This window comes from Halichoerus grypus, chromosome 15 (assembly GCF_964656455.1).
Source record: "Halichoerus grypus chromosome 15, mHalGry1.hap1.1, whole genome shotgun sequence".
Lineage (NCBI taxonomy): Eukaryota > Metazoa > Chordata > Mammalia > Carnivora > Phocidae > Halichoerus > Halichoerus grypus.
In genome coordinates this window covers 30,385,091-30,412,523 of record NC_135726.1, presented here as the reverse complement: position 1 = coordinate 30,412,523, position 27,433 = coordinate 30,385,091, and the positions used below count along the sequence as shown (strand labels likewise).

The 27,433-nt window shown below is 39.3% G+C and overlaps 1 protein-coding gene across 4 annotated transcripts in view; it reads right to left on the bottom strand.

Annotated features, from left to right (window-relative positions):
• The window catches only part of TOX3 (TOX high mobility group box family member 3), a 111,898-nt gene that overhangs the window by 7,958 nt on the left and 76,507 nt on the right, over nt 1-27,433 (bottom strand). For 3 of the 4 annotated variants that reach the window (XM_078062383.1, XM_036120448.2, XM_036120445.2), the window contains exons 2-5: nt 21,797-21,862; nt 17,112-17,366; nt 4,317-4,586; nt 26-253 (exon numbers count right to left, since the gene is read on the bottom strand). In XM_078062383.1, the coding sequence (XP_077918509.1) occupies nt 26-253; nt 4,317-4,586; nt 17,112-17,366; nt 21,797-21,841 (798 nt within the window). In that variant the 5' untranslated portion in view covers nt 21,842-21,862. The remainder of the gene's footprint in view (nt 1-25; nt 254-4,316; nt 4,587-17,111; nt 17,367-21,796; nt 21,863-27,433) is intronic. The other variant, XM_036120446.2, reaches the window with a different exon arrangement.

Here is a 27,433-nt window from a genome sequence, read left to right as displayed (position 1 = left end):
GGGCTGTGCTGGATCTTCACCTCACCTGCTTTTGTTCTTCTCCAAGGCTGTCCCACATAGATGCCACAATTTTTGAGACCTCTCCAAAGGTGGCATTGGGGTTTTGCCCTTTAATGGCAGCCTGTGTGTCCCTGAAAAACAGGGCATATGCTGATACTGGTTTCTGTGGCTCGTTGGGGTCTTTCTTTTTCTTTTTCTTTGGAGTCTTGGGCTTCTTGCCAGAATCTGGAGCAGCTCTTTTCTCTCCAATGGCCTGCAAAGCAGGAAGAAAATTCACTGCCTAGAATGTCTTCGCAGAGAAGGCGGCAAGACCTACCCAGGTCCGCAACTGTTCTTTGAAGGTTTTGTTCAGCTGATTCATCGACAGAGGAATCCCCGGCAAAAGCAGGGGAGGGGTGAGCTTTCTTAGACTTAACTGGACAGCAGAGATTAGCATTTAGAACACTGATTAATGAGACCCAGAAGTATCTTCAATACATTCACAACATATGCTCTAAATAGCAATTATGAGTCATGAAAAACAGAACACTCTGTACCAGGCAATAAAGTGTGTGCGTGTGTGTATGTGTGTGTGTGTGTGCACGCGCAATATATACACGCATTACATGTGTACACATAAAACAGTTTACATTTTCAGAGATTTTAGAAGTAAATCTAAGTAATTCGGGATGTTGATCATATTTAGATATTTTAAATGAGGTCCCTGGCCATAGTCACGTGCCATATATAGGATCAGTCTGAATCGATTTTTCAAAGCTTCTTTTATTTTACCAGAATGTTACCTTGCTCACGGGTCTCCAGAAACTCCAATGGAAATTAGCTACAAGCCCTGAGCTTGCACAGTAAGAGAAAGGTCATCTTTATTTCTTTAAGTCATGATAACTTTCGAAAGAATAGGCTAACAAGAAATATAAAAAAAAGTCAAAACTCCTTTAACTGGAGATAAAGAGGAAATTGATATTCTTTATTAAAATTAAAAACCTAGAAGAGAACAATAATTGATACTTAAAATCACCAAGGCTAAAAAGACTGGTAAGAAAACAGTCCTACAGAAAGTAACTCTGTTCAGAAAGTTGGCTGCCGCAGGGACAGTGAGAACCTGACACATATCTACCATATGAACTCGCTGAGATCAAAGCCACAGAAATGACAGGGGTATAGCTCCCCATATCTATATACCACGGAGCTCCAGATTCACCTGCCACTCCCATCATCTAATTTCAGTGATCATATAATACATTTATCAAAGAAGCAGGAGAAAAGATGTATCAGCCTTGTTGTGTCCCTCTAGATTACAATAGGACTGAACTGAAGATCATTTTGCAGTTAACTTCATTGGGAAAGCTGAAATGTGTGACAAAATCGGTTTTAAAAGCCAGCCGTGGGGAATATCAACAGAGATAGACTCAAGTTACTAACAGATTGGTTTTTAATGGCCTTGAGTCTCAAATCCTAAATTCAAATTTTCCAAGAGTGTCATTATTTTCTGAATGAGAGGCATTTAGAACTTACTCCAATTGCTAAAATTCTTAGGGGGAACACTGCTAAGTAACGTGTCTCTGAGAGCTCTGGACCCTCAAGGTGGGGGGAAACCACAAGTCCACTTCTCCGTGGCCCTCCTTGAGTGGTAACAACATATGGACTTCATACAAGTAGTTTACACACTTCAAATGATGGTAAGCCACATCATCTCAACTCTTCTCCAAAATGCCATCTTCCATAACTCACGATTAAGTCAATCATTTTCAATGGTCTTTTTTTCCCTAAATTCTCAGGATAAGCGAGACTTGTTTAACTCTAGTTAATGAATCTGAACTTGTAAGAGACTCGGATGCTTTTCAGTTAGAGCTTCAGCGGGGGCCAAGTTTCCCTTCAGTGAAAAATACTGCTTTAGCCCCATGGGGGGAAAAAAATAGACACAGATTTTCCTAATTGAGTCAAACAACTATATATTGTTTTCCTGGAAGAAAAGTTGGCACTGTTGCCACCAATGATGCCCTGACCGATGACAAGGTGACAGTAATTTTCAGAGTAGCGTTTCCAAAAGAAAAACAGCTCAATCTTGCTCTCTGTAAACGAGCATTCCAATGGTGACAACCTTGGATATCTTCCTCGGATAACCATGACTTGCCCTAATCATCATTACCTTTTAAGAATAAACCCGAAATGAAGAATCTCACAGTTTAAACAAGAGCTCAGAATTAATTCTCTGAAAGAAACCTGTGTGTAATTGACTGAAGAGCGTTGGGGAAGGTGGAGAAGTAGTTTTCCCCCGAAGAGACACCATCAACGATAATTTTAATCTTTCTTTCTCAGCTCAGTTGCTTAAAAGATAACAAATTGGATTCTTTGCCTTTACACAGAACCTAGACCCTTGCTTAAAATGGAGTAAGCAAGGTGTCGCAGATAAGGAAGGTTCTCCTTAGCCAGGACAATTTCAGTGTGGTGCAAACGTTGAGTAGAAGATCTGTGGAAACGTGAGTGAAATGAAAGGAATCCATTTGAATTGTGTCCCGGCCAGTTGTAACTTAGCTGGGCCTTACTCACATCTCTTGAGTTTCTTTGTAATCATTGTTTCTCACTTCACCTTCACAGAAATCCTTGTGAGTGTGTGGAGAGACCGTCAATGCATTTACCCAATCTGCGCCCAGCAGGGTGCTAACATGTCGGGACAGAACAAACCCTTCTTCTTCAAATCCCTGCAATATATCTGACCTCCCTTCCCTCCTCTTCCTCACTCTCAATCTTCTCTAGTTCCTCTTCTTCCATTTGCTACTTAAAAATAAATGATGCTCAGGGCTTTGGCCTTGACTTGCTCCTTATACACTCTGAGAAATCCTGATTACTTCCATGTCTTCACATCTATGTGCTGATGGTCCCCAAATCTGTAGTCCCACCTCCCATGAACTGAGTTCTAGACTCAAACGTGGGTGCTTTGAATTCAACCCAGACCATGCCAAACTCTCATCTCCTCCAATGGAGAAAAAGTAACACTCCTCTTTCTGGGCCGATTCTCTCATTTACTAATATCCATGCTGGCTCTCATACTGAAACCCCATTTATCTTTTATGCCTTCAAATCCCAGTGGATTACCAAAACTTCAGGATTCTCCCTCTTACATGTCTCACTAATCTGTACCTCCTGTCCATTCCTTCCTTTGCTGAAAGGAAACACTTTATAGCAAGTATTGATCAGTTTCCTTTCCTCCAGTCCCTCCCTCTGTAATGCGTTCTCTATACAGCCAAAGCCATCTTTCTAAAGCATAAAGTTGCTTATGCCACTCCTCTATGCAAATAATTACTCAGCTCTCAGCTACCTGCACGAGAAAGGCTACCACATTTCAGCTACTGTTTTCTTCAATTCCTATTTCTTTCCTCCCCATATCAAACTGTTCATGATACTCATAAATTGACGTGTACTTCCATTGCTCCCTCGACCAGAATGCTGGCCTCTCTCTTCTGCCTCACAAACTTTTATGTATCCTCTTAGATCTAATTCAAATATCACCTTCTCAACAAAGTCTTCCTCAAATCACTCTCCCAAGCAGAATCGACTACAATCTTAGCACACCAGATATATCAATTATACCTCTAATCACATCTAGAGCTAGTTTTAAACATTGCTTTTCATCCCCAGTGGGGAGTCCCAGGGGTAGCAATTCTCTTATAAATCTTTATATCACCAGAACTAAGTAAAAGGCCAAGCACAGAGTAAGTGTAAAAAATATGATGAATAAGGAACAAATAAGTGTACCAAGCATAAGTTACTTTATTGAAACAGAATACCTTTCTAAGCATTCAGAAAAGTCCTCCCTGAAACTAAGTTTTTATTTCAAACCATGTATATTTGAATTATCACTCCCCATGACAAAAGCAGGGATATGGAATGATTAGAACTTACTAAGTGATAAACATCAGAGAAGGTGCAAGTCTGTCAAATATGACAGTGGCTCAGCCAACTAACTGGATGAAACTTATCCACATAAACATTAACTTAGAAGCAGAGCACTTCAGAATTCCTGGGGAATCTAGTGGAAGTCCTCCCTTCCGCAGAATGAGAAAATCATGCCTACAAGAGTTAGGTGACATGTTCAATGCCTTATAACCAGTAGGAGAAGCCAGATCTCCCAATTTCCAGTGGAATATGCTTTTCACAGAAAATGAGTAAGTAAAAGAGTGAAGAAAAAAATTAAACTGTCATGAATTTAAATGCTAGCCAAATCCCAAAAGAAGGTAATACCATGAGTGAAATTCAAAGACACAGTATGGGGTGATTCCAAATTCTCAGGTGGGTGACAACTAAAGCAGTCAACTTACTCTGTTGGATTCATCAGCATCCTCTTCATTGATGGAACTGGAAGGGGAAGGGGTCGCGGATTTGCTTGCTGGAGGCGAAGGAGACGTGTGTGGCAAACTGGCGCCTCCCAAATTCAACCCCAACTGGGCGCTGAGCTGAGACTGGTTGATGGTGGTGAGCTGAGTGGGAGGCATGATCCCAGAGCGAGCAGCATCAGTCATGTGGACGATGGACCTCATGATCAAGGAGTGATCCTGACGGTACTGGGGCACTTGTGTGTGGCTCTGGTCCTAAAAAGGCAACAGATAACAAAGGGGGGTGGGATTCTTAGTTTTCCCAAGTATCAACAAGCTGAAAACATTAGCACTCACTCCTTAGATAGGTCTGCCCTACTCCAGGTTGATGGTCCCTATTCATTAACTCTAAGGACTCATGCCCCAAAGCTGAAAGGTCAAAAGCACAAAGCCTAGTCTATTTTGCTCGAGAACTGTCACTGGATGACTTTTAAAGAAAATAATAAAAGACTATAGGCAGAGAAAGAAAACTTCCAACTCTTGCTTCTTACTGAGGAAACGGACAGGAAAGGGTTGAAGCAGAGGTTCAGGCCTTTCTGGCTCACCATTTGGTCCAGTCCTCCATCCTTCTTACACACACATTCTGGTTCCATTCCCCTTGACCCAGCTCTGTGAGGGGAGGCAAATCCAGTCTTTATTTTATCCTTCCGGGAGTGCATCTGACATGTAGAGAGGATAGGCTTAGGGAAGCACAGAGCCAACATCTGTTTGCTTCAGGGGACCCTTTCTATAAAACCCTCTGTGGTTAACCAGAGGGTCATTCCAATTCTGAATTACATTATCAGTGGCATCTGGAAGTCGTTCAATGTCTTTAGGATTGGATATCACTTTCTTCTTCTTAAACCTGCCTTGTTTTCTTTCCTTCAACCCGCCATGACTTAATGGACTAATGGATTTTTTTTAAAAATATGTATAAGGAGGAGTTAGAGATCATCAGAGTTTTAGCTTCTCTGGAAGTTACCGCAGTCCCTTCAAAAGTAGCCTTCTGTTTTTGGCAGTCATACAAAAGGCTTTAGAGTTGTTGCTGCTTCTTTTTTTAATTCCAAAGAATCAAAGAAATGAAGACATGCTTTGAAACAACTTACTTTAAGACTTGTCATTTAGTGTGAGTCTGTGATTTTTATTCAAACCAAATTCTCTTGACTCACAGTGACCCAGAATCTAATTTTATACACAAGCCTACAAATTTTTAAGTGTTCTTTTGAGTCTTTCTGATAAGACTTATTTTTGCTCTTTAAATAAGCAACAAATGAGTTGTAAATATCTAAATTGGAGCGTTTGGTTTCTTAATATTAAATATATAAACACCACTAAATAAGAAGCTGTAGCTATCAACAGGAAATTAGTTGAATAAATTATGATCTACCGTACCATAAGGTATTATGAGGCTTTTTAAAATAATGAATCAGATTTATGTGTATTGACTTAGAACAGGGTTTCCAATCTTGGCTCTATTGACATTTTGAACCAGATAATTCTTTGTCGTGGGGCTGTCCTTTGCCTTGCAGGATGTTTATAGCAACCCTGGCCTCTATTAGATGCCAGTAACAACATCTCGCTCCCCACCAGTCATGACAATCAAAAATATCTCCAGACATTATCCCTTGAGGGGCAAAATTCTCCCACCTGAGAACCAGTGACCTACAGTGATATCCAAAATACCGTAATTGAAAAAACAAGTTGTAAAATAATTACAGAGAATAGCTCCCCACCTTTTTTTTTTTTTAAAGGAGTATCTAAACTTCTAACAATGGTTACATTATAAGGGGTAGAACTGGAAGGGTAAAGAGGAGAGCTTCTTAAACATTTCCATTTAAAAAAAACACAAAATGAATAAAAAACTAACACACTTTAGTCAGGAAAAGCTAAAAACATCAATGAGTCATTAAAACAGTATAGGCTAATTGTTAGGGTTTCATCTTAAATATATAAACTTCCCATTCGTTAATAATTTGAGTTCTTAAATTGCTGTGCCATCCCTGGAAAAACATGTCACATGTACCAGAACAATCCCACTCTTCCCTGTCTCATTGACAATATCGATATCCTCTTCCACTGTTCCTAAAATATCACATTCTATTGGCAGGTGTCCCTGTGCTGACTTGAATCACAAAAGTGGATTTTACATTTTTGGTTTGTCCTATTTTTTTTTGATTAGCATTCTACCACTCAGTTAGCCTTTTCTCCTCAAAAATTTGAGCTGTCTACTCTTCAATGTTCTTTTTTAAGATTTTTTTTTATTTATTTGTCAGAGAGAGGGAGTGCATACAAGCAAGGGGAGTGGCAGGCAGAGGGAGGAGCAGGTTCTCCACTAAGCAGGGAGCCCAATGTGGGGCTCGATCCCAGGACCCTAGGATCATGACCTGAGCCGAAGGCAGACGCTTAACCGACTGAGCCACCCAGGCGTCCTTACTCTTCCATGTTCTTTTGAAGTTCCACCATTGCTTGCTTAGATCATGGCCACCCTCCAACTACTGGCAATTAAGCTATCTTCTTCTTTTTACTTTTTCTAAGTTTTATTATTATTTTTAAAGTAGGCTCCATGCCCAACGTGGGGCTTGAACTCACAACCCCGAGATCAAGAGTCACATGCTTTACTGACTGAGCCAGCCAGACGCTCCTTAAGCTATCTTATTCTTTATTCTACACTCCATATATGTTCTTCAGAATGCATTTTAAAAGTCCTTTCAGACTTAATTTAAATCTAGATGTTTTAAGTATTTACAAGCAACTTCCAGGTCCCTTTGAATTAAGTATTTTAATTTGGACTGTAAAAGAATAAATTAGCTGACTGGCATGACCGTGAAATATGACGATCTGATTGATGCAACTTTCTCATTGACACAGAAGTTGCATTGCTCCAATGCCTATGAAAATTAGCACGTACAGATACTTGATTGACTTATCCCACATCTATAGCATTCCAGATGGATCTCATGGTCAAACAGAAGGCCAAGAAATAAGTTTTCTTGGCTTCATCAGCTCTTTCTAGCTTCTACCTGCAATGTCATGGAGCTAGCTTGATGGGAAAACTGTGTTCGAGGGAGCCATGGCCCAACGGTGGAGGCACGTGTCGACAGAGAGGGATGAATGGGGCCCCGGGCTCTCTACCACCATCACCCTCCCACCCCGCCCTTCAATGAAAGCACTCTGTATTCATTTATTTTATAAATTGAGAGTGCTCATAACATTTTACTTTAAAAAAAAAAAAAAGAGAGAGAAATAATGGGGATTTTCTGCTGTGGAGACAGGGGGAACACCACTCATGAAGCATCCTGGTAGTGGGGCCCAGGTGTTGCCAAAACTTAGAGCCATCCACACAGCCTTCATGCTGGCAAACATGCTGGGCCCGTCTTTCTTATCTCCCATGGGACAATACACCAAGAGCCTCTAAAGTCTTTTCAAGTAACTCCTGAACCACATCACTGATGCCTTATAATGTGCTAGCATTTGCCATGGTCTACAGCTGTCCCATAATAACTTCCTATGCGTGAGGATTACAGTACAGGAAGATTAATGGTAAAAGGGTCTTTTTAGAAATTCAAGTTCCTTTAAGGCCACCGATTATTCACAACTACCTTGGGGAAGTTGGTGATTCTGAACAGTTCCAATCATTTTTCCATAAAAAAAAAGGTAACCTTTGAAAGACACTTCCTTTGATCTTAGGATTCCCACTTAAAGAAAGATGTCAGCTCAGTTTAAAGGTTACTTATTGAGCACCTGCTACGTGCCAGGCCAGAGAAACCAATACACCAATGCTCAAATCCTTGAAAACTAGCACACGATTCTTTTAAACACTACCTGAGTTAAACATAATTTAGAACGGACTAATAGATTTACTCTGACAAAGCACAGGCAAGAATAATTCATATATACTCCTCAAAAATTGCTCGCAATTTCTCCTAGTAGTCATGACACAATAAGGAAATATATAACCATAGATAAAGCCCTAAGAAATTTAATGCATTTTTGAAAATCATTACCTCTCACTTACTAAAATTCAGTCTTAAAAGACTTACCCATGATCACTGAAAGGCAAAGCAACTAACTAGTGGGTTATAACAGATTGCCACGATTATATCCGATGTAAGAGCTGAATGCTGGTAGCTTTCACAATTGCATTTTCTATCTAGAGTTCACTTGTATCATTTCCAAGGCGGTGCATCCTTTGGGAAAAACTCATTCCTCTCTTTTTGGTCTCACTCTGTCCTCTGATGTTATTAGATAAGAGCTTCCCAACCTCAGCAGGATTGACATTGTGGTCTGGATAATTCTTTGTTGGGGGAGGAGTATCTTGGGCATGGTAGACTGCTTAGCAGCATCTCTGGCTTCTACACACTAGATGCCAGGATCCTCCCCTCTCCAACCTGGTTGTGACAATCAAAATGTCTCTAGATATTGGCAAATGTCCCCTGGGGGTGGGAGGCAAAATTCCCATCGTTTGAGAACTACTTTATTACACAATTATAATGAAAACATCTTGGGTGTGGAGGATGAGGAGGAGCCAACCAGGAAAGGAGGGGAAAGAAGTCATGTTCCAGGCAGAGGGAACAGCATGTGCAAAGTCTGAGGTGGGAGAGAGCTTGGCATGCCTAAGAAATGGAAAGGATACCAGTACAGGTGGGAGCAGGTTAGGCCAGGTGAAGAGTGAGATGCAATGGATCGGAGAAATGGGACTGAGCCAGACTGTGCAAGGTGGGGTCATCAGGGAATGCTTCCTGAGGAGGCAACCCACTAGAGCCAAGGTGTAAAGGGAGAGTAGAAGCTACTAAGCTAGAAAAGAGGGAAGAGCATCCAAGGCAGAGAAGAGTATGTGCAAAGGCCCAGCGCACAAGGAAGTAAAGGAGAGGCCAGTGTTACCAGGCCAGGAAAAGCAGGACTGGCTATGAAACTGGAGAGGCAAGGAATGGCCATAAAATGGTAAGTCTTATAGTCCATTCTAGGAAGTCTGCATTTTATTCACAGTGTAGACGGATGTCACGGTACGTATAAAGGCTTGGTATCTATCTAGCGGGGTTATTTATTCCAATAGATATTAACTGATCGCACCTCCTGGGGCAACCCATCTGAATCCATGGTGGGCAATTTGATTATAATATAAATACAAATATATATCCTAACACTTTAAACTACGTTTTGAAGAGCACCCAAGCCTTTCTGAATGGGCAGGCCATGGATTTCACAAGATAATAGGACGCACACTGCCTTCTATTTGCCCATAAGTACAACTCAACAAAGCCTTGAAGGTTTGCATAGGTCTTGGTGTGGGGAGTGCTCAGCTGAGGCTCCCCTCTCTTTCCACCTGATAAAAGAGCCTCTGTCTTTTTTTTTAAAACAGGAAACCATGGAATGGATATTTCTGGTAGTGGTCCCTCATTTTCTTAAATTGCCTGAGATCCAGTCTATTCCTGAACATTAATTATTTGAGTGAACTGTTAAAATCTGAATAATTTTATATTAAAAAGCAAACTTTGGATCACTAGCATAAATTAAAATCTGGGGACACCTGGATCAACAGAATGCCAACTAAATACCAAGAAAAGGAAACAACACCGTTGTAGTCTTCTAAATATGGGGCCCGCCTAAGGCTCCAAGCCAGACCTCTGCTTTGTCTTATTTAAAAAGGATAAAAGAGGTGTGGAAGACTTATTAGCCCCAAACCGAGACTTTCTCCTGGACTTAATCAAGATTGAAAGAAATTGGCAAGGTGAAAAATGTCCTCACTGTGTAAATTACAATGGGGTATTACCCTGGCCAGGCTTCATATAAAGATATGTGGGAATTTGGGGGTGGGGGGGCGGTTGGTGGTGGTGGTGGTGGGAAATGGGCAGTTTGTTCTTACTTTCTCAGCCAACAAAATTCTACCTCCTCTACATATTAAAATCTGTTTTCACTCATTCCATCAGGCCTGGAGCAAGGGCCGGTCCTCCATGACATCTTCTTGGTGCATGAGTGGGACCCCTTTCCCTCCCCACTGGCATTTATTATAATATCTTTGTGCTGCACACTTAGTAGCCTATAATTACACATCCTCAAGTATTGGGTTTTGGTTTCTTTTGCAAATGCAAGATAGAGGCTTTCAAATTGATATCTTATCTGAGCTATCACACATGATTACTCTGTTTTTTTCTCATGACGGTGCTGCTTACTTCCACCTGGGCTGATTTTGCCATAAAGGATTTTTAAACATCTAATGTGCACCTTCCGTGCACATTTACAAATAAATAATCTCTGTAACGATCCAATGTTAGGTTTTCATAACAGAGGATAGCATCTAATTAAGAAGCAAATAACCCAAATATATTAGCACGTGTGACTAAACACATTTGCACTGGGGCGGTTTTTTAATCAATATTTCTTGAGAAATGGAGCAATTAAACAATTATCAGTAATACAAATTGCTTTGTATTAATAAAGATCAGAGAACTACGAATATAAAATTCAGGTCAGTAATTTCATGCTCAATTATTTAAGTTATGTCCCACAGCAACGTTAAAATTTTGTCTCCAAATGAACAACAATCAACTGTCACGCACAGCTAGTGTATTACTAACCCCAGTAAACCCTGAAACAAACACCGTTATGACAAATGCATAGCAAGGATAATTACAGACCTACATACCACAAACCTTAACTTCATCAAAATATCTGCACTGAAATAGATAATTTTTACTTAATAGCTACCCTCAGGGTTATAATCAAACATACCTACACATGAGTGTTTTGTGAAAAACAGTCTTCCCGAAAGTTAATTAATAGTTTCTTAGCAAAATAAAGTTTCCAAGAGTTTACCATAAAACACTTAATGGTATTTCACCCGTAGACCCTGTAACTCCTCTGTTTTACCAAGGAGGCAGCTCCGTGCTGATCTCATTCGGGCCTCAATGAACAGTTTAAAGAGGAATTCCGTGTTTACAGCTGTTCATACCTCAAACGGCCTCTCTTCCATTTTTACTTAGTAGTCGAGGTATGCTCTTAACAGCAAATACATAGTCTTTCATTCATTCATATATGCAACAAATAAAATATTTACTGAGCGCCTAGTGTATTCCAGCCCAGACACTGTTCCAGGCGCGAGCCTGACAGCAGCCCATGAGACAGGCGAGAGGAGGGGACAGGCTGTGCATGGGCAAAGGAGGCCATTTCAAAGAGTGACAGGTGCCACGATGAAAGGAAATGGGGCAAGAGCACACAGAGTAACCCTCATCCCTCTAAAAAAATGTTTGAGCCTCACGCCAGTTTTATTCGGCAATCTGAGGGATTTAAAATGGTGTCTCTCCTGTCCTTGACCCATGGTGTTGGCGGTATGACCATATAGTAGGTAACTATAGATTATATAGGCTAAAAACAAGATACAATAAATCACAGCATAACTTTCTAACAATACTTTTCCTTGTGTGTTATCAATCAAGCAAGTGATCACGTGTCACACTTCACACACAAGCTAATTGGTGTCTAGCAGAAATTTGGAACATGCTCCCCTTTAAATAGATGACCCTAAAGTTAACTCAACCTTAAAGACAGAATAAAGAATATTGATTTTAAACTGTGTATGGTACAAGGCTATTTGCTCTACAAAGAAAGGCAGCTCAGGGGCGCCTGGGTGGCTCAGTTGGTTAAGCAATTGCCTTCGGCTCAGGTCATGATCCTGGAGTCCCGGGATCGAGTCCTGCATCGGGCTCCCTGCTCGGCAGGGAGTCTGCTTCTCCCTCTGACCCTCCCCCATCTCATGTGCTCTCTCTCTCTCATTCTCTCTCTCTGAAATAAATAAAAATCTTTAAGAAAAAAAAAAAAGCTCATAAAAGTGCCTGTGGCCTGTGTATTTGGGGCAGGCAATGGTCAAGGTGTAGTAACCGCTAAATTAAAAGTGACTGTGGATGAGAAGCATCTTTTAAAGCAGTCACCAGACTCCGAGTTTTTGGATGACCTGGAAGAGGCGCTGGTATTCAAGAAAGCCACTTTGTCCATAGGATAACCGCTCTCTAATTGTTAAGAACAATATATGGCACTTTAGTAGGTCTCAGCAAATATCTGTCAAAGGTTCATACCATTTCAATTTGATAATTTGTTTTTTTTTTTTAAGATTTTATTTATTTTAGAGAGAGAGAGTGAGAAAGAGCATGAGAGGGGGGATGGTCAGAGGGTGAAGCAGACTCCCCATTGAGCAGGGAGGCCGATCGGGACTCGATCCCGGGACTCCAGGATCATGACCTGAGCCGAAGGCAGTCGCTTAACCAACTGAGCCACCCAGGCGCCCTCAATTTGATAATTTGGACTTGAAACAGATAGGTCCCGCTCCACTCAAAGTGGGTGTTCTGTTTAGGTAAGTTGTGCCTTTTCTACTGTTGACTCAGAATAAAAACTTTTTTTGAGCATCACTTGACCAAAAATAATATCTAGCTGAAGTAATCATTCAATCTGTATGAGAGAATGTCGGTCCCTCCAATGGCTATGTGGCAGTTGTCCTGTGGAACGTAGCTCTACAAACCCTATTGACAATGGCAATGAACATGTTCATAACAATAATAAGGGCTTGTTTTAATAGAACGTTCCACGCATTAAACACATTAATGACCCATGAAATAACTGTTTTATCTGTAACACATTTAGCAACATGGCTAAAACAATGTATTAATTGAAAGTCTGCTACTTCTCTAAATGTAAGATTTTTTTTTTTTAAGTATAAAAATGGCATGAAAGTCATTCCGTAAAAACGAAAATAATTCAATTCGAAATCAGAGCCGTAACAAACAACTGTGAGAAAAACTTTGAAAATAGGCCTGGTAGTTTTCGATGTGTTATTCTGATATAGCCCCATTTCTCTGGTTAAAAGTGATATCTGTCCAGAGTGTGACTTAAGAGTCTTATGAATACTTTAAAAGCTTTTAATTTTCTTCTCTGCATGCATATCTTCTAGGGGAACTTTTATCTCTCCTTTTCTTTTTCCTTAACAGGTACAGAGACTCCCGTACTCCAGTATGCCTCCCCTCACCTCCTGCCTTTTCAATTTCCTAACTCTATGTTTGATATTACCAGAGTAGCATTTTCTATAAATATGCGGTATCACAATTAAATCCAAAGCAATATCAAACAGAAAAATGTCAGTCCTCTAAACACGAAATATAATGTATGAAGAAAAAGTATGTGAATTATCAGTGTGTTTTATAAATTCTCTTTTGGGGGGCATACAAACTATCAGACTAGAGACAATTATTTTACTGTCTGTTTCTTGGATATCAAAAAGAATTTTGAAATTCATCAAAGCTAACCTTCTGTTATGTACAACAGGCTAAGCTGAAAAGAATGTTAACAAGTTCAATTTTCATTCAATCAGCACTACTGCTCTCTGAAATGTTTCATTGCAGGAAAGAAATAAAAATAATCTATATGGTAATTATGAGGATGAATCCCCCAGTAACTTTCAGCTACATGAAAGGTCAGTTCTATTCAAGATATTTTATCAGTCCCCTGCACATACTCCTGTCCTGTCATTTTAAATCTGAACAGCATTTTATTTTCCCATTTACAGCTACCTGCAGAATTAAGTACTTAAGCCAAATAAGAAAAAAAAAAAAAAAAAAAAAGAAATGTTGAATGCTGGCAAAGGCTATAATAGCACAGAGATAAATCGTTCAGCTGCTCTCTCAAGCCTCTAGGGCTGCAGATTTTTCTTCTCCTGGTGCACTGTGGGTATTCAAAACTTGTTCAACATGATTTCATTTCATTTCAGGCACTGCCTCAGAAAACTAAATTACAGAATCAATCATACAGAAGGTCAGAGTGAGACTTCATTACAAGTATTGCATGCTTGCATGAATATCTTTCATTTATGACTGACCCAATATGTCACAATAGCTGTCTAGTAAAAATAATCCACTTTCTGAAATTGATGTACTACTGATGTTAATGCTACTCAGCAGGCTGGGCAGATTATAGAGAGGTGTTAAAAAAAATGAAACACCAAACCCTTTGGAGCTCATGTTGTAGATTTTTAGAATTGCAATCTTTTGGAGATTAAAATAATTTCCAGATGATCATCTGTACTGACAATAATGCTTAGAGGAAAAGATTTTTTAACCAGAATATACTGTTGGTTTTGACTGGCCAGCCATGTCCTGTTTTAAAATAGACATATCCACCACACGCAAATCAGGGTTGTTTCTTGAAGTCACAAATGCATCGACATTCAATTTTTCAACAATTTGCTTTTGACTACGAGGGCATTATTTGCGTATTTTGAAATGTGAATGCTAATCACTGGACTCTTTTTAATCCCTCCTTTTTGTTCCTGCTTTCTGTTTTTACATATAATGGCATAAATTTAAGGAAGATAAACACGTGCTTGTTGCCAACAAAAATGCAGCTAATCAGTAATGTGACAGAACTGTCAGTCTTTCTAAAGGAAAACCAATGAAGCTCTGAAGAAAAGCTGGTTCAATACAACATAAACAAGCTGGCTTTTCTCCTTCTGGGATAGTCTTAATTCACCGCAGCAATCCTTAACAGACAACCATACTCATTTGGATAATAAAACTTCTTACTTGCATAAGGTATGAAATATCCAAAGCACACTGGGAAGCCGAATGCATGATGTATAAAGTATTATTTATTATTTTTCTGGTGACCTTCCTAAGGGAAATCTCCGAGGAGCTGCTGTGGAGTATTATGATGTAGCCAGCCAACTCGGTACCCGGAGGGAGATATAGAAGAACCTTGACATAGCCTATTTTTAACCATGCCTCTGGCGATTCTGAATTCAAGTTTATAGGTGAACATGTCAGGTAGTACATAGAACAAAGCCAACGACACATTGTATTCATCATAATTCTGTCCGAGTACATTTTATTTTTTCCAACATTTGTGATTTAAAATCCCATGACATTTCTTCAAGGTGAAATTCTACTAGAATTTTCAACAAGATTAGTTTGTTTCAAGCCAAAATAAATATCACTCAGGTTCAGCAAAACTTCAGAAAGGCACTCCATAAATGTGATGAGGTCCATGTAAATACCATGACAACAGCCTGCACTTAGCTAAAGCACTTCTACTTTTAAAAATCAATGAAATAATTCAACTGCTTTAGTGATTAGCAATACATTACAAAAGAAGCATTAAAAATTGAGTCCTCTCTCCCAAGGCCAGTCCATGAAAGCATTGTTCTTTGAGTGTATGTGAATATCATAATTATTTTATGATTCCATCTTTAGTTCTTTCCAATATAGTAAATTCAATTGACCATGAAATGAAATTTCATAGTCAAAATGCCTCCTTTACACTTTTTTATAGCAGCAATAACAGTTTTATAGCTTTAAGGCAAGGTAATTCATCAGATGTTTAATTTAAAGGCAGATTCTTATATTATTAATAAATATTTACCAATTTAATAAAATACACATTTTAGCATGCATTATATGGTCTTTTAACTATTTCTGCAACTTAAATGAGCCTCGCTGAGCATCTATGAATAATGGCGAACCCCGGTAAACTCCCCTGGTGACTAAACACCCTTTTTATTTTTATGATTTCCAGGCACAGCAACTGCAAGCCTGACTGTAGAGGAACAGAGGACAGAACCCTCCATTCCAGTGTCAAAGGGACAAAAATGTAAGAAAGTCCACAGGAAACAATTATTTGCGATGGCGAGGAACGTTTATGAATACTTAATGACCATTTCCCGACTGTTCGCGGCATTCTTTTCTGACAAAAAAGTAAAAATAAAAACCCTGATGTTCAGCTCAAACACAAAAGATCACAAGCAAAGAAAATTATGTTGCCACAATCCTATTTGGGAAAGTAATCTTATATTTCAGAGAGCACACTGAATCTTTGCGCTGCTAATCCACTATATATTTTGCAATCATCTGTTGTTATCTGGGGAATTAACAATGAAACCAATAAACATCACTGGCATGGTCCTAATGTGCAGAGAAATATGTAAACAAGCAATAGGATTTGTTTTTTGTTATACCAACACATCTGTTTCATTTTAGCAGGGTTAAAAAAAGAAAGCCCTATAAACTATTAATCTTGTTTTAAGATGTCTGCTTAGTACTTCACCTAGATAGACACAAATGTATTATATATACTATGATGGAAAAAAACCAATCCCAGCAGAAGAGTTTAAAATACTTAAGCAGATTTACTCTGGCGATTGCTGACTATAATTGCACACTAAGAAAAATAGAACCAAAATTATTGCATTAGTGATTTTGGCCCTCTGGAGTGCCTTGTTCCATGTTCATGACAATAAATAACACAATTAGGTATATTTCACACAATAACCCACTCTATATTTTCCTCTGCTGGCTATGAGCAATTTTTTTTTCCCCTTTCTCTGTATCACAGTTTGATATTTCATTTGAGGTAGGCGCAAATCATGTATCATAAACATTATGTTATAATCCAACAAAAGCAAAAGACCTAGGTACCCGGTTAGGGCCTCCATTTCTAAAATCTCTCCTGGGCAAACTTTCGACTCAAGTACCTCTCTGTGTTAGACCAAAGCCAAGGGAAGATTGGCTACTTCCAAACCAATGGATCAGACTTGTTGAAAATCATTTCAAGTCAGAAGGATCTTGTTGGGTCATCCTCCTTCAGGTGATCGTCAACCAACCCATAACCTTCTTGTCCCTGTGTTTAAATGGCACTGGGAAGAACAATCCTCAGGTCTCTACCATGAGAAGGGCAAAAGATTAAAAAAAAAAAAAACAAACACTTTCAAACAATAAATGTAGCACCTACCATATGTAACCCACTGCTATGAAGCACGCCATCTTGTTCCACGAGATTTCTTGAGATTGTAATGGAAGGAAGATCCAGGCTTTGAGGGGGAAACTGGGGTGTAAATTCACTTCCCTGGGAAGGCAATGGATCGCTGAGGCCTTGAAAGGGTAGAAGAACATCGGGCATGCCCAGGGCAGGGTCTGACTCTGGAGGAGGCGTGATAGGGGGAATTTCAAACTCCTCATCCCCGAGGCTTGGCGTATGAAATGTCTGCTAAAAGGAAACAAAATAGAGACATCTTCATATTCTGTTCCTACATCTTATTTCTCCTTGGAGGGGAAAAGAAAGATTTTGCATGAAAACACTGTATAGCTAGGCCAAATATTTATTTCTCAAATGAAAACATCTTAAACACAGATTTCCATATATAAAGTTTTGCTGATCATTCTGATTAAAGATTTAAGTCTCATTATCATATGGTTTTAATGGAGTATCAGTATTAACAGTTTTTTAATGCGTACTTAATTAGCAACATCTGTCTTTGTTGTTAGTTGGAGCATCAGCGACATTAGATTTGGCTATATAACAAATTGCCACTTTATTGATATGTTAGCGAAACAGCTCAAACTGCTTACATTATCCACATGCTTCATAAAATGCTGACGATTTTGTGGTGCACACACACAACATTAATCCAGAAGCGAACATTACACATATTTACTTTCTGCCACAACATATAGAACAAGTAATATTAAATTTGTGGCTTGCTTTTTGAATTTCCTTATTGGTATATTCCCAAGGGCAGTGAATGTTTCTATGGAAATTGTTACGGTTTGTAATACACAATTTTATATAAGGATTATCAGAACATATATTAGAAGGTCCTGGTGCTTTTACTTAAACTATAAGGAGAGTTATTTTCTTTTATGATGCTTTTAGTATGTATTTATGAGAACACTTCTGGCAGTCTACAACTTTGAAAGACTATCTATTAGGGGTGCCTGGGTGGCTCAGTCAGTCAGTTAATTATCCTGCTCTTGATCTCAGATCAGGTCTTGATCTCAGGATCTTGAGTTCAAGCCCCACATTAGGCTCCACTCTAGGTAGAGCCCACTTAAAACAAAACAAAACAAAAAAAACAAAACAAAAAGAGACTATTTGTAGAACGAGCATAGAGATATCCGGATAGAGATGTACTAACTCCAGTGATGTTGCTCACTTTAGACAAGTGTTATTTCTCAAGACCTAAGTAAACTAATGCACTACTTTGTTCACTGCTACTTAGATTCTTAAAGATTGCGTTTTAAAATAGGGCCTTTGGAGGCAGATCAGGGCCACCATGTTCTACTAAGCTAACCACGTTTCTTAAAATAGAACTTGGATTTTGTGGGGTCAGGGTGGGGGGGCTCGGTCTAGGATACGAGTTTTGGTGGGGTGGAGGGGTCAGATATTTTTTGTTCCTAGCTCAGAGGATCAAAGGTATAGTCCATTATTAGTAGCATTTTTTTTTTTTTGAAGAATTAACTGGTGCAAGATAATTTGAATCTGCTACAATCAGTTAAGAGAACTAATTAAGGGGGTGCCTGGGTGGCTCAGTCGTTAAGTGTCTGCCTTCGGCTCAGGTCATGATCCCAGGGTCCTGGGATCGAGCCCCACATCTGGATCCCTGCTCCGCGGGAAGCCTGCTTCTCCCTCTCCCACTCCCCCTGCTTGTGTTCCCTCTCTCGCTGTGTCTCTCTCTGTCAAATAAATAAATAAAATCTTAAAAAAAAAAAAAGAGAGAACTAATTAAGAACTACAAACCATCATTCTTCAAACTATTAATGATGCTATAACTTAATAACCACTTGTGAGAAAACAGAAATGAACTCAAGGAAAAACAAAAAAAAACCCAACAAAACCAAACCATTCCTTGCATATAGAACCTGTCAACTGGTAATTGTATCTTCCCAGAAATAAAGAGGTCACAAGCTATGGGAGGCTATGGTGGGACAAGTGAACATCTTGAGGCTCCTGGCAGATTCAATATATGCAAAACATGAGAGCATAAAAACGTATTTGAAAGCTAGAATGAAGTATGAGATTCTTTGACATATTTATTCTAATCCTGACCCCCCAAAAGATGTCATTGCGTGACTGCGGTACCCCGAGTTCTCAAACACAAAGGGATGGATTGGCCACAAACGTGGTTGGCTAATGAACATAACCCTATAGCTGCATTTGCCGTTACTTTGGCACTAATGTGGTCTAGTAACAGATGCAACTGTAATTTGTGACTCATTTGCTACCCCATTACTGCTTAATGAAATCTAACATATCACATTAACAATACGGATAAACACTCATTCTTGATATGTGGCATTTGGCTGTTTTCATTACCACTGTAATTAACACTTGAAATATTATTTCAATAAATATTTAAAGTACTTTAAAAATGGTCAGGGTAATCATGACACAGACAGAAAACATAAAGCAAATGTGTGAATTTCAAACTCAGAGTATCCGAGTCCCCGTGGTGTTATCTACAGGGCAGTATCTATGTGAAGGGAATTGGTTTCAGGCACAATTTCAACTTTACAGCATTCAAACCTAAAGTCTCCCTGAATTAGTTTGCACTCATTAAAATGTTAAAAAACCAAATAAATTTACTTTTAATGCAATGATTGGGAAATTAGGCACATGCTATAATGCGGTGCATTAACATTTACTTGGGCATTATTTTTTGTTCAAGAAAAGATGTACGGCAAAATCATTGCATCAGATTAGCGCTTAAACTCTAACATAAAGCATGTCTTCCGCTAGGCGGTCAAAATTAAGGAGGCTTTCGTTTTTATTTTTGTTAAAGAACAGAGAGATGTCTTACGTATAATACGTCCCTGTGGTGTGATTTTTAAAAAAAACAAATTAATTTTAAGGAAGAATCGAGTCCATTACTATAGCATAACCTAGCAAAACAATATAATAAAACGACATTATAATAAATAACCAAGAAAATGTTAAAATCTTAAACCACTTTCAAAAAGAGGTAATATATGAACTATACAGTTAAGCACTCCTTAGAGAAAAGAGCAAGTGCAAATCCTGGATATGTCTGAGATGATACAATAACCACTTCTGGCCGCACCACCAACAAAAAAAGGACACTGACTTTTGCAGCTCTGCCGCACGACCACTACCAGGTTCATCATCGCGAGTCTATCACGATTCCTTTTTACAGACACTGACTCTTCAAGTGTTTACCTTGAACATGTTAAAATAGTATGTACATGGTTAAATACCATCTGTACTGAAATGTTCAAAACATTTGTTCCTTTTGATAAAAATGCAAATCCGGAGAACTGTTGTATCAACATATAACAGCCAATGTCTGACACGGTGAATTATCACAGCTGGAATTAAATTGTCTCTGAACAGCTGCTGGGGGTAGAGCTTTCATCAATGTTTGATTCAAACGTAGGGAAAAAATCCTACAGAATGAAACATCATGTTGTCCTTACAGATGGGGTCTGTGTTCATTATCACAAACAACACAGCCGCCAGGCCCGGACAATATCCCTTATCTGGGCCGAATTCTTGGTGAGAGAGAGGATGGTCACCGTAAAAAATGATTAATCTACGAATACCCTTAATTCCTAATTCCCCATTTTTTCTAACAATTTCTCCAAGTTAATTTCTTTCGTACCCACTTGCTTCCCTGTACCAAGATCATTTACAAAGCCATTATGATTTTCATCCTCTGGGGTCAAGCTAGTTCAGTTTCCTATATCTGAATGTATTTGGAAAATGAGGACTTTTTATTACGGGAACCCCAGGAGGAAATGTCCCATTTGGGCCACATGCACCTGTGTGTTCTTGTTTTAAAATCTGAAATCTCACCGTTCGCCCTTTTTTTTTTTGGAAACTGTTTTCTTGATCTCATCAAGATCGAGGTTTTTCTGGAGGGCAGGCCAGTGAGCCCAGACAACGGCCGTAGTTCAGTAAGTAGGGAATGCAGTAAAGACAGCAACAAGAAGACGTTTGCTCCATTTGTTCCAGTATGTTCTAGACAGACCCAGAGCCCCCACGGTGCTGCCTCTAGAGTCGGCCATCCAGTTTTCCCCCCACGATGGCCAAGTCTTGGAGCATATCCTTTTATTCATTCATTCTATCTATATTCATTGAACACCTACTATGCGCCAGGCACCGTAACAGGCTGTGGGGAATCTAACAAGAGAACAAAACACTCACTTCACCTCACTACCCCTGAAGACCCAAGAAACTATAATACTTTTCTGCCACATCATTTCCCCAACCATGGCATCTTAATGAAATTATCCCCAGAGCTAGGTGAAGTTGAAATATTTTCTAACGAAAAGTCACTTCCATCCTTAGTTTTCAAAATCACCACTTGATTTGCCCAGATACCAATTCGGGTAGATAGATTTCATGTACTTTCTTCCGTATTTACTTTCGTTTGCATGCGTATTTCTTTTCATCAAGAGATGTGTGTGAATTACTAACGTGCGAAACAGCCTCTGGACAAGTGATAGACTTGTCAGGTCATTTTCTTTTCCAAAAGGTTTTTCTCGTTTCTCCTCCAGAGTCGTTACCTTGCACCACATAAGAGAGATAAATTCGATACTTTGCTTTTCCCTTCAAGCCTTTTAAATGATCTAAATGACACACAAAACATGAACAGACATATGAAGACCGACACCACCTACCTCACTGGCTGCAAAGAAAGCATTGTTTGCCTCAGCCATGTTCATGTAATTATTGTTACTCCCAAACTGAAAGAAAACAGATAGTTTTACGTTAATATGCAGAAAAATAAAGAATCCTGGGGGTTTACTTAATACTCCAGTGGGATTTGGCAAGAATGCTGGTGTCACGAGATAAAAGAGTGGTTTTCCTCAGACCGAATGGGAACTGTGACAGAGGCTCTGGGCTACATGCTGTCGTTTCTCAGAAAACAGAGCACAGAGTTAAGCTAACTTGAAAATTCTAGAAAATGTTGTTGTTTCTCATCAAGACTGGCGGCAAAGGGAGACGATTTACAAACATTTAGCCAACTGGTCATGAGTGGGTGTGGTTTGCTGAACTGGCATTTGTCAGAGGGTGGAAGGCAAAGTTCCCAAGAAAATCACCTTGACACATTTTTAGAGCAGGTTGGGATTTCGTAGCGTACTTTTCAGGAACAGATGTCACAAGTGTGAGGAGGTTAAAATGTGAAATAAAGGGAATGGAATTCAATTCTTGGGACTCAAATTCTATTTTCTTGTGAATGGGGTGTGGCGTGAATAGAAATAAATAATGAGACTAAAGAGTATTTTTTTAAATCTCCAAACAGAGTTGAAAACGGTATCTATGTCCATCAGAGCTGTTGAAAACAGTGATATTTAATCTCTCAATGTAACATTATGTGCAAAGAGGTTTAAAAAATAAGCGGGATCCTATGAACACAGCAATTTTTATTTAATTCCCTAACACAATAGCCTATTCATACCATCACAAATAAGACTGTGTCAGCATTTCAGACATAAGCTCTTTACTGTGAGAGACCTGTTATCAAATTGTAAAACTTGGATTTTGCCAGAAATGTATTTTCAGGTTCAGATGGTATAAGTAGGCACGTTTTGTTGCTTTAAACATTTCGTTATCAGTCTGGCAATATGGAAAGGCTCTGTGAGCATAATTACTTGGAGCTATATTATTTTCATCATCTTTAAGTGGTGAAAGAATGCCCTTCTTTTTTATAATGTGTATTACTTCCTTCCTTCAGTGCATCAAATAACACACAGGTTTGGTCTCCAAAGGGTGAAATGTATATATCCATTCTCTAATATAAATAGAGCTAGTTAATTATTTAAAGTAAAAGGCATAACTTTCCCAAGGGGAGAGAGAGAGAGAGAGGTGTACAGATAGAGAGACAGATAAATATAGACAATAAATACAGACACATAGACATGGAAGACCCACATAATCCTCCTCTCAGCAAACCCAACACTTATTTCCAGGGGGCTCTCAGCCCCTGACTCTCAACCTGTAAGATTCGTGCACAGAAGAGGGATTGACATGCTACACCTTATCATGTCAGGGATCCAAGAACTAAGCAGGATTTACAGGAAAGGCTCCAATGGCTCCAGAGGGCTGCTCTGGTCTACAGAAGCAAAATCCCACCCTGGAAAACGACCCCTAAATACATACTCACACAATGAGCCCTCAGATTCATTTGGATAAACATCTTTATGAGGATTTCTGAAAGATGTATTTGTTAGCACTCAACAAAGACCTTTATCTAGTTTCTCTGAAGGCACGTGATATCAAAAACATGGGGGGATGGTTTCACCCACGTATACTTATCTCCAGACTCACCAAGGTGTCTACGTGAAATAGGCACAGTTTGTTGTATGTCCATCATATCTCAATAAAGTGGTTTAAAAATAATTTTAAAATTAAGAAAGGTACGTATGTGAGCAGATGCCCACGCCCATGCACTGCTGCACCCCCCCCGCCCCCGCCCTGCCCCCAGACACAGACCTATTTTCCCCATTTTTCTACACTGTTAATTATATGCAAGAAAAAGCATAGGTTTCTGTCTTGGAATTTTCCATGAATTAATGATCCTTGGACAAAATCTCAGGCCTCCCTTCCGAACGTCCTTTTTGGGTATTTCTGAGAACGTGGGTCACAACGTGCATTCCAGTCACCCATCCCGGCAATCTGCATCCCAGCTTTAACGTTATTTAAATGTAGGTTTTTGTTGGGGAATTAGAAATCCATTTAAGGAAAGCAGCTCATTATCAGAGAGTATTTTTTTTTTTAAGATTAAACTCACTTATTATCTAATACCACCTAAAACAACAAAGAAAAATAAAATGGCTATTAAACTAAGGGCCTAAACAATTCAAAAAACAAATTAAGCTTAGAGTGAAATAAGAACTGGGTTAGAAATCCTCTTCTGAACAGTTAGTATGCGAATGTAATTACTGAAGAAACTACAGCTAATCAGCTGTGAATTGTATCCATTAATTAGTATTTGCCCTGGAGAAATGAGAAAAATCAGTAACAACACTGGCACCGCGGTGCGCTGATGAGCCACGCGCCCGCCGCGCTGCGTTTAGTCAAGCAGGTGGCTCCAGTGGTCCACGTAATTTGAAAAGCTCTCACCTGAAGTACTGAGCTGGAATTACAAAGCACTCCTTGCATATCTTTTGTATCTATATAAGGCCTTAATTAATGGCTTTTAATTTGGAAACACTCGGCGAGCAGGCGGGAACAGTTATAAATCATTTCAAATAGAAGCAAAGGTTTCTGTTCAGGTTGGGGTAAAAATATCTCCCCTACAAAGATGGCCGCAAATACTGACTTACGTGGGGAACTGTCTTTCTCTTGAATAGGTGGCTGGGCCCCTGGGTTGGCCTGGTAGGGTAGCTGGGTAAGATATAGGGTATCCAGTTAAATTTGGCTTTCAAATAAAGAACTTAAAGTATAAGTATGTCCCACGCACTATTTGGGATATACTTAGAATAATAAAAAAGTATTCTCTGTTTATCTGTGATTCCACTAATAACGGGCTATTGTGTATTTTTACTTGCTAAATTTGCCCACCCTACAGTGTGGTTTAACTGATCAGGATGAAAGGGATGCCACTTTCCATTTGATTTACCTTATCTGCTAACACTAGCTTAATTTAATTTGTTTTATTTTAAAATGTGACCTATGAATCCTCCTTTACTCGTTTTGTGTACGAACAGATCTGATTCTGAGAGAAAAAGTGATCCTTTGGGGCAGATCTCTAATATAATGACCTCAGAACAATTAACTTTAACTGAATTGTGTACGATTAAATTTACTTTATGTTCTAAGACACAGTGACATCAGTAAACACCAGACATTACAAAAAACCCCCAGGTCCATGAGGGAAAGGGCCTTCACTGCGTTCACCACTGTCTCCCCCAAAACCAACAACAATGACCGGCATATTATAAGCACTTCATTGTTTGTTGTCGGGGGTGGGGGGGCGGTTAGAAAGACCGATCACATTTCTTTAACTTCAGTGTCTCATAATCACACATCTTGACTGGAGCAATTTTATCACTTACTTTTTTATGATGATATTGAGAACGATAATGATAGTAATACTAATAATTACCCTGACAAGCCCTCTACATACATTACTTCATTTAACTTTTCCAAGTGTGACTAAATGTAATTTATTTTCCCCAGAACAAGTTAGAAAAAAAAATCATTATCCCTATTTTATAGATAAAACAGACTGAGGCTTCTAGGGGTCAATGCCCAAAATCATAGATGTAAACATGGGAGTATGGGATCCCACTTGTCTCACAATATGTATCACTTGTGTTCCAATAGCTACAAAACCTTGAACATTTCACTCAGTGATCAATTCAAGGTTAAAACTCCATTTTTATCGGTCTTACTCAGGGCTAGAATTTCCCAGGAGGTGTTTCCAGGTACCTCAGTCTAGGAGAATGCTCCTCAAGGAAAGAGATCCAAGGCTCATAAGTCTGAGAAAGGCTGCAGACCACTGCCCCTCTTTGATGAGCCACAGTGACTGCTACAACAAATTAAATGTTCTGACAAGTCCTGCAGCTCATTCTCTTATGCGCCTCCTGTGTATAAGGCACTGGCCACAAAATGGTGAGAAAGATGACAGAGTTCCTATCTGGATGGAGCTTATATTTTTCTTTAAGTGGAAGATAGTAAATCTCCTCCCTCCCCCCAAATTTGCCATGGGACCCTGCTTTTGGTTTCCCCCACAACAGTCTGTGGGAACACTCTGGGAAACCTTGTTCCAAAGCCTTTATTGACAATACTCTTTATTTTCCCTGAATCCTTACTAAAGCTAATATCCCCATTTTGTACCAAGGTAAAGTTTACCCATTTTGCAAAATCACCTGAATAAGAATTTCTAAAAATTACACATTCTGGGTCATCTTAATTGGCTTATTTCCAAACTTTCTAGATGGTAGCTCTCCGTGCATATTCCTTGGAAGATCCCTAACTCAACCAATATAAGGTTTTATAATGTGATATCAGGAGTCAAATTTCAAACAGGGAGTTACTATTGCAAAGAGCATATAAAAACATTATGAAAGAAATAGGCCAATTCCAACGGTTTCCAAGAGCTTATTATATATTGGGGGAATGGTCACTGCGAGGCAGGGGCATTTATGAAGTACACTGGGGATGATCGGTCCTTTCCACTTTGATAGGCTCTAATAGATGTGATCCCCAAAGATATAATCCCCAAAGATACAATTATAAAGCAGAACTAAATTACTCTGCATGTCGAACTTCTGTATCTTAATAATTTCACAAAAGAACATCTTCATTGTACTTGGAGGTAGATTTGCTTTTGCTGCTTGATGAATAATTACAGCTTCGGCAAATACAATTTATGAAGGACATCAATTAAAAAGGAGCATTGCAGGATTTCTAGAAAAATTTATTAGAGACCATCGTGTTCATGGCCTGTTTCACCGTGTGAAGTGCCAAAGTAAATTAATGGAGATTGTTAATTCTAGCTTGTCCCGCAAAAGGCTTGGAAGAAAGTAGAGCAGCCCAGACAAAAACCCATCTGTAATCACAAGACGAATACTTCAGCCTGATGAGTCCACACAACATCATTTTCACTGAAATTATTTTGACACCCATGTGAAGAATTGTATGGGCTTCTAATAAAGCGGCATTAACTACAGGGTATCAAACAGCTAAATGGCACAAATTTAATCCTGAAAAAAAAGATAATCCTTCGAATTCTCTTTTCTTTTTTTCCCATTAGATTTGTTAGCAGACACCATCCAATTTGATGCCTCAGTAAGGACATCTGTCAAGTTGCTTACACAAATGAACTGTGCCATCATGGCCCCAGCGTGCCAAGCACGGTCGCGTGATGAGAAGGCAGAGTGCCTCTCGCTCACAAAGTTCACACACTCTCAAAGGCTCGGCTAACTACCCCCCTGGAAAAGGACTTACCCGAGATAATCAAGTTTTAACCATTTCCACCAGCAGTCATCTGTTTCAAGATAGAGAGCCCCAAAGAGTGAACACAAGCGCAGTATGGCAGATGACAATAAATACTGGTGATTATCAGGGGTGGATCTGGAGTAAAGACAGCCTATACCAAAGGTTATGGGTGCAACAGTAGCCTGGAAACCAAAACCTGCAAACAATGGACCAGGACGTATAATTAGCAGAAGATACACAGACGAGTGCGCAAACACACACTTCTGCTAATTATGTATATACAGTTATATACAGAGAGAGGATGATGTACACACATGTGTGCATATACATATGCATACATATATTAACAGGTTCAAATATAAAGCACG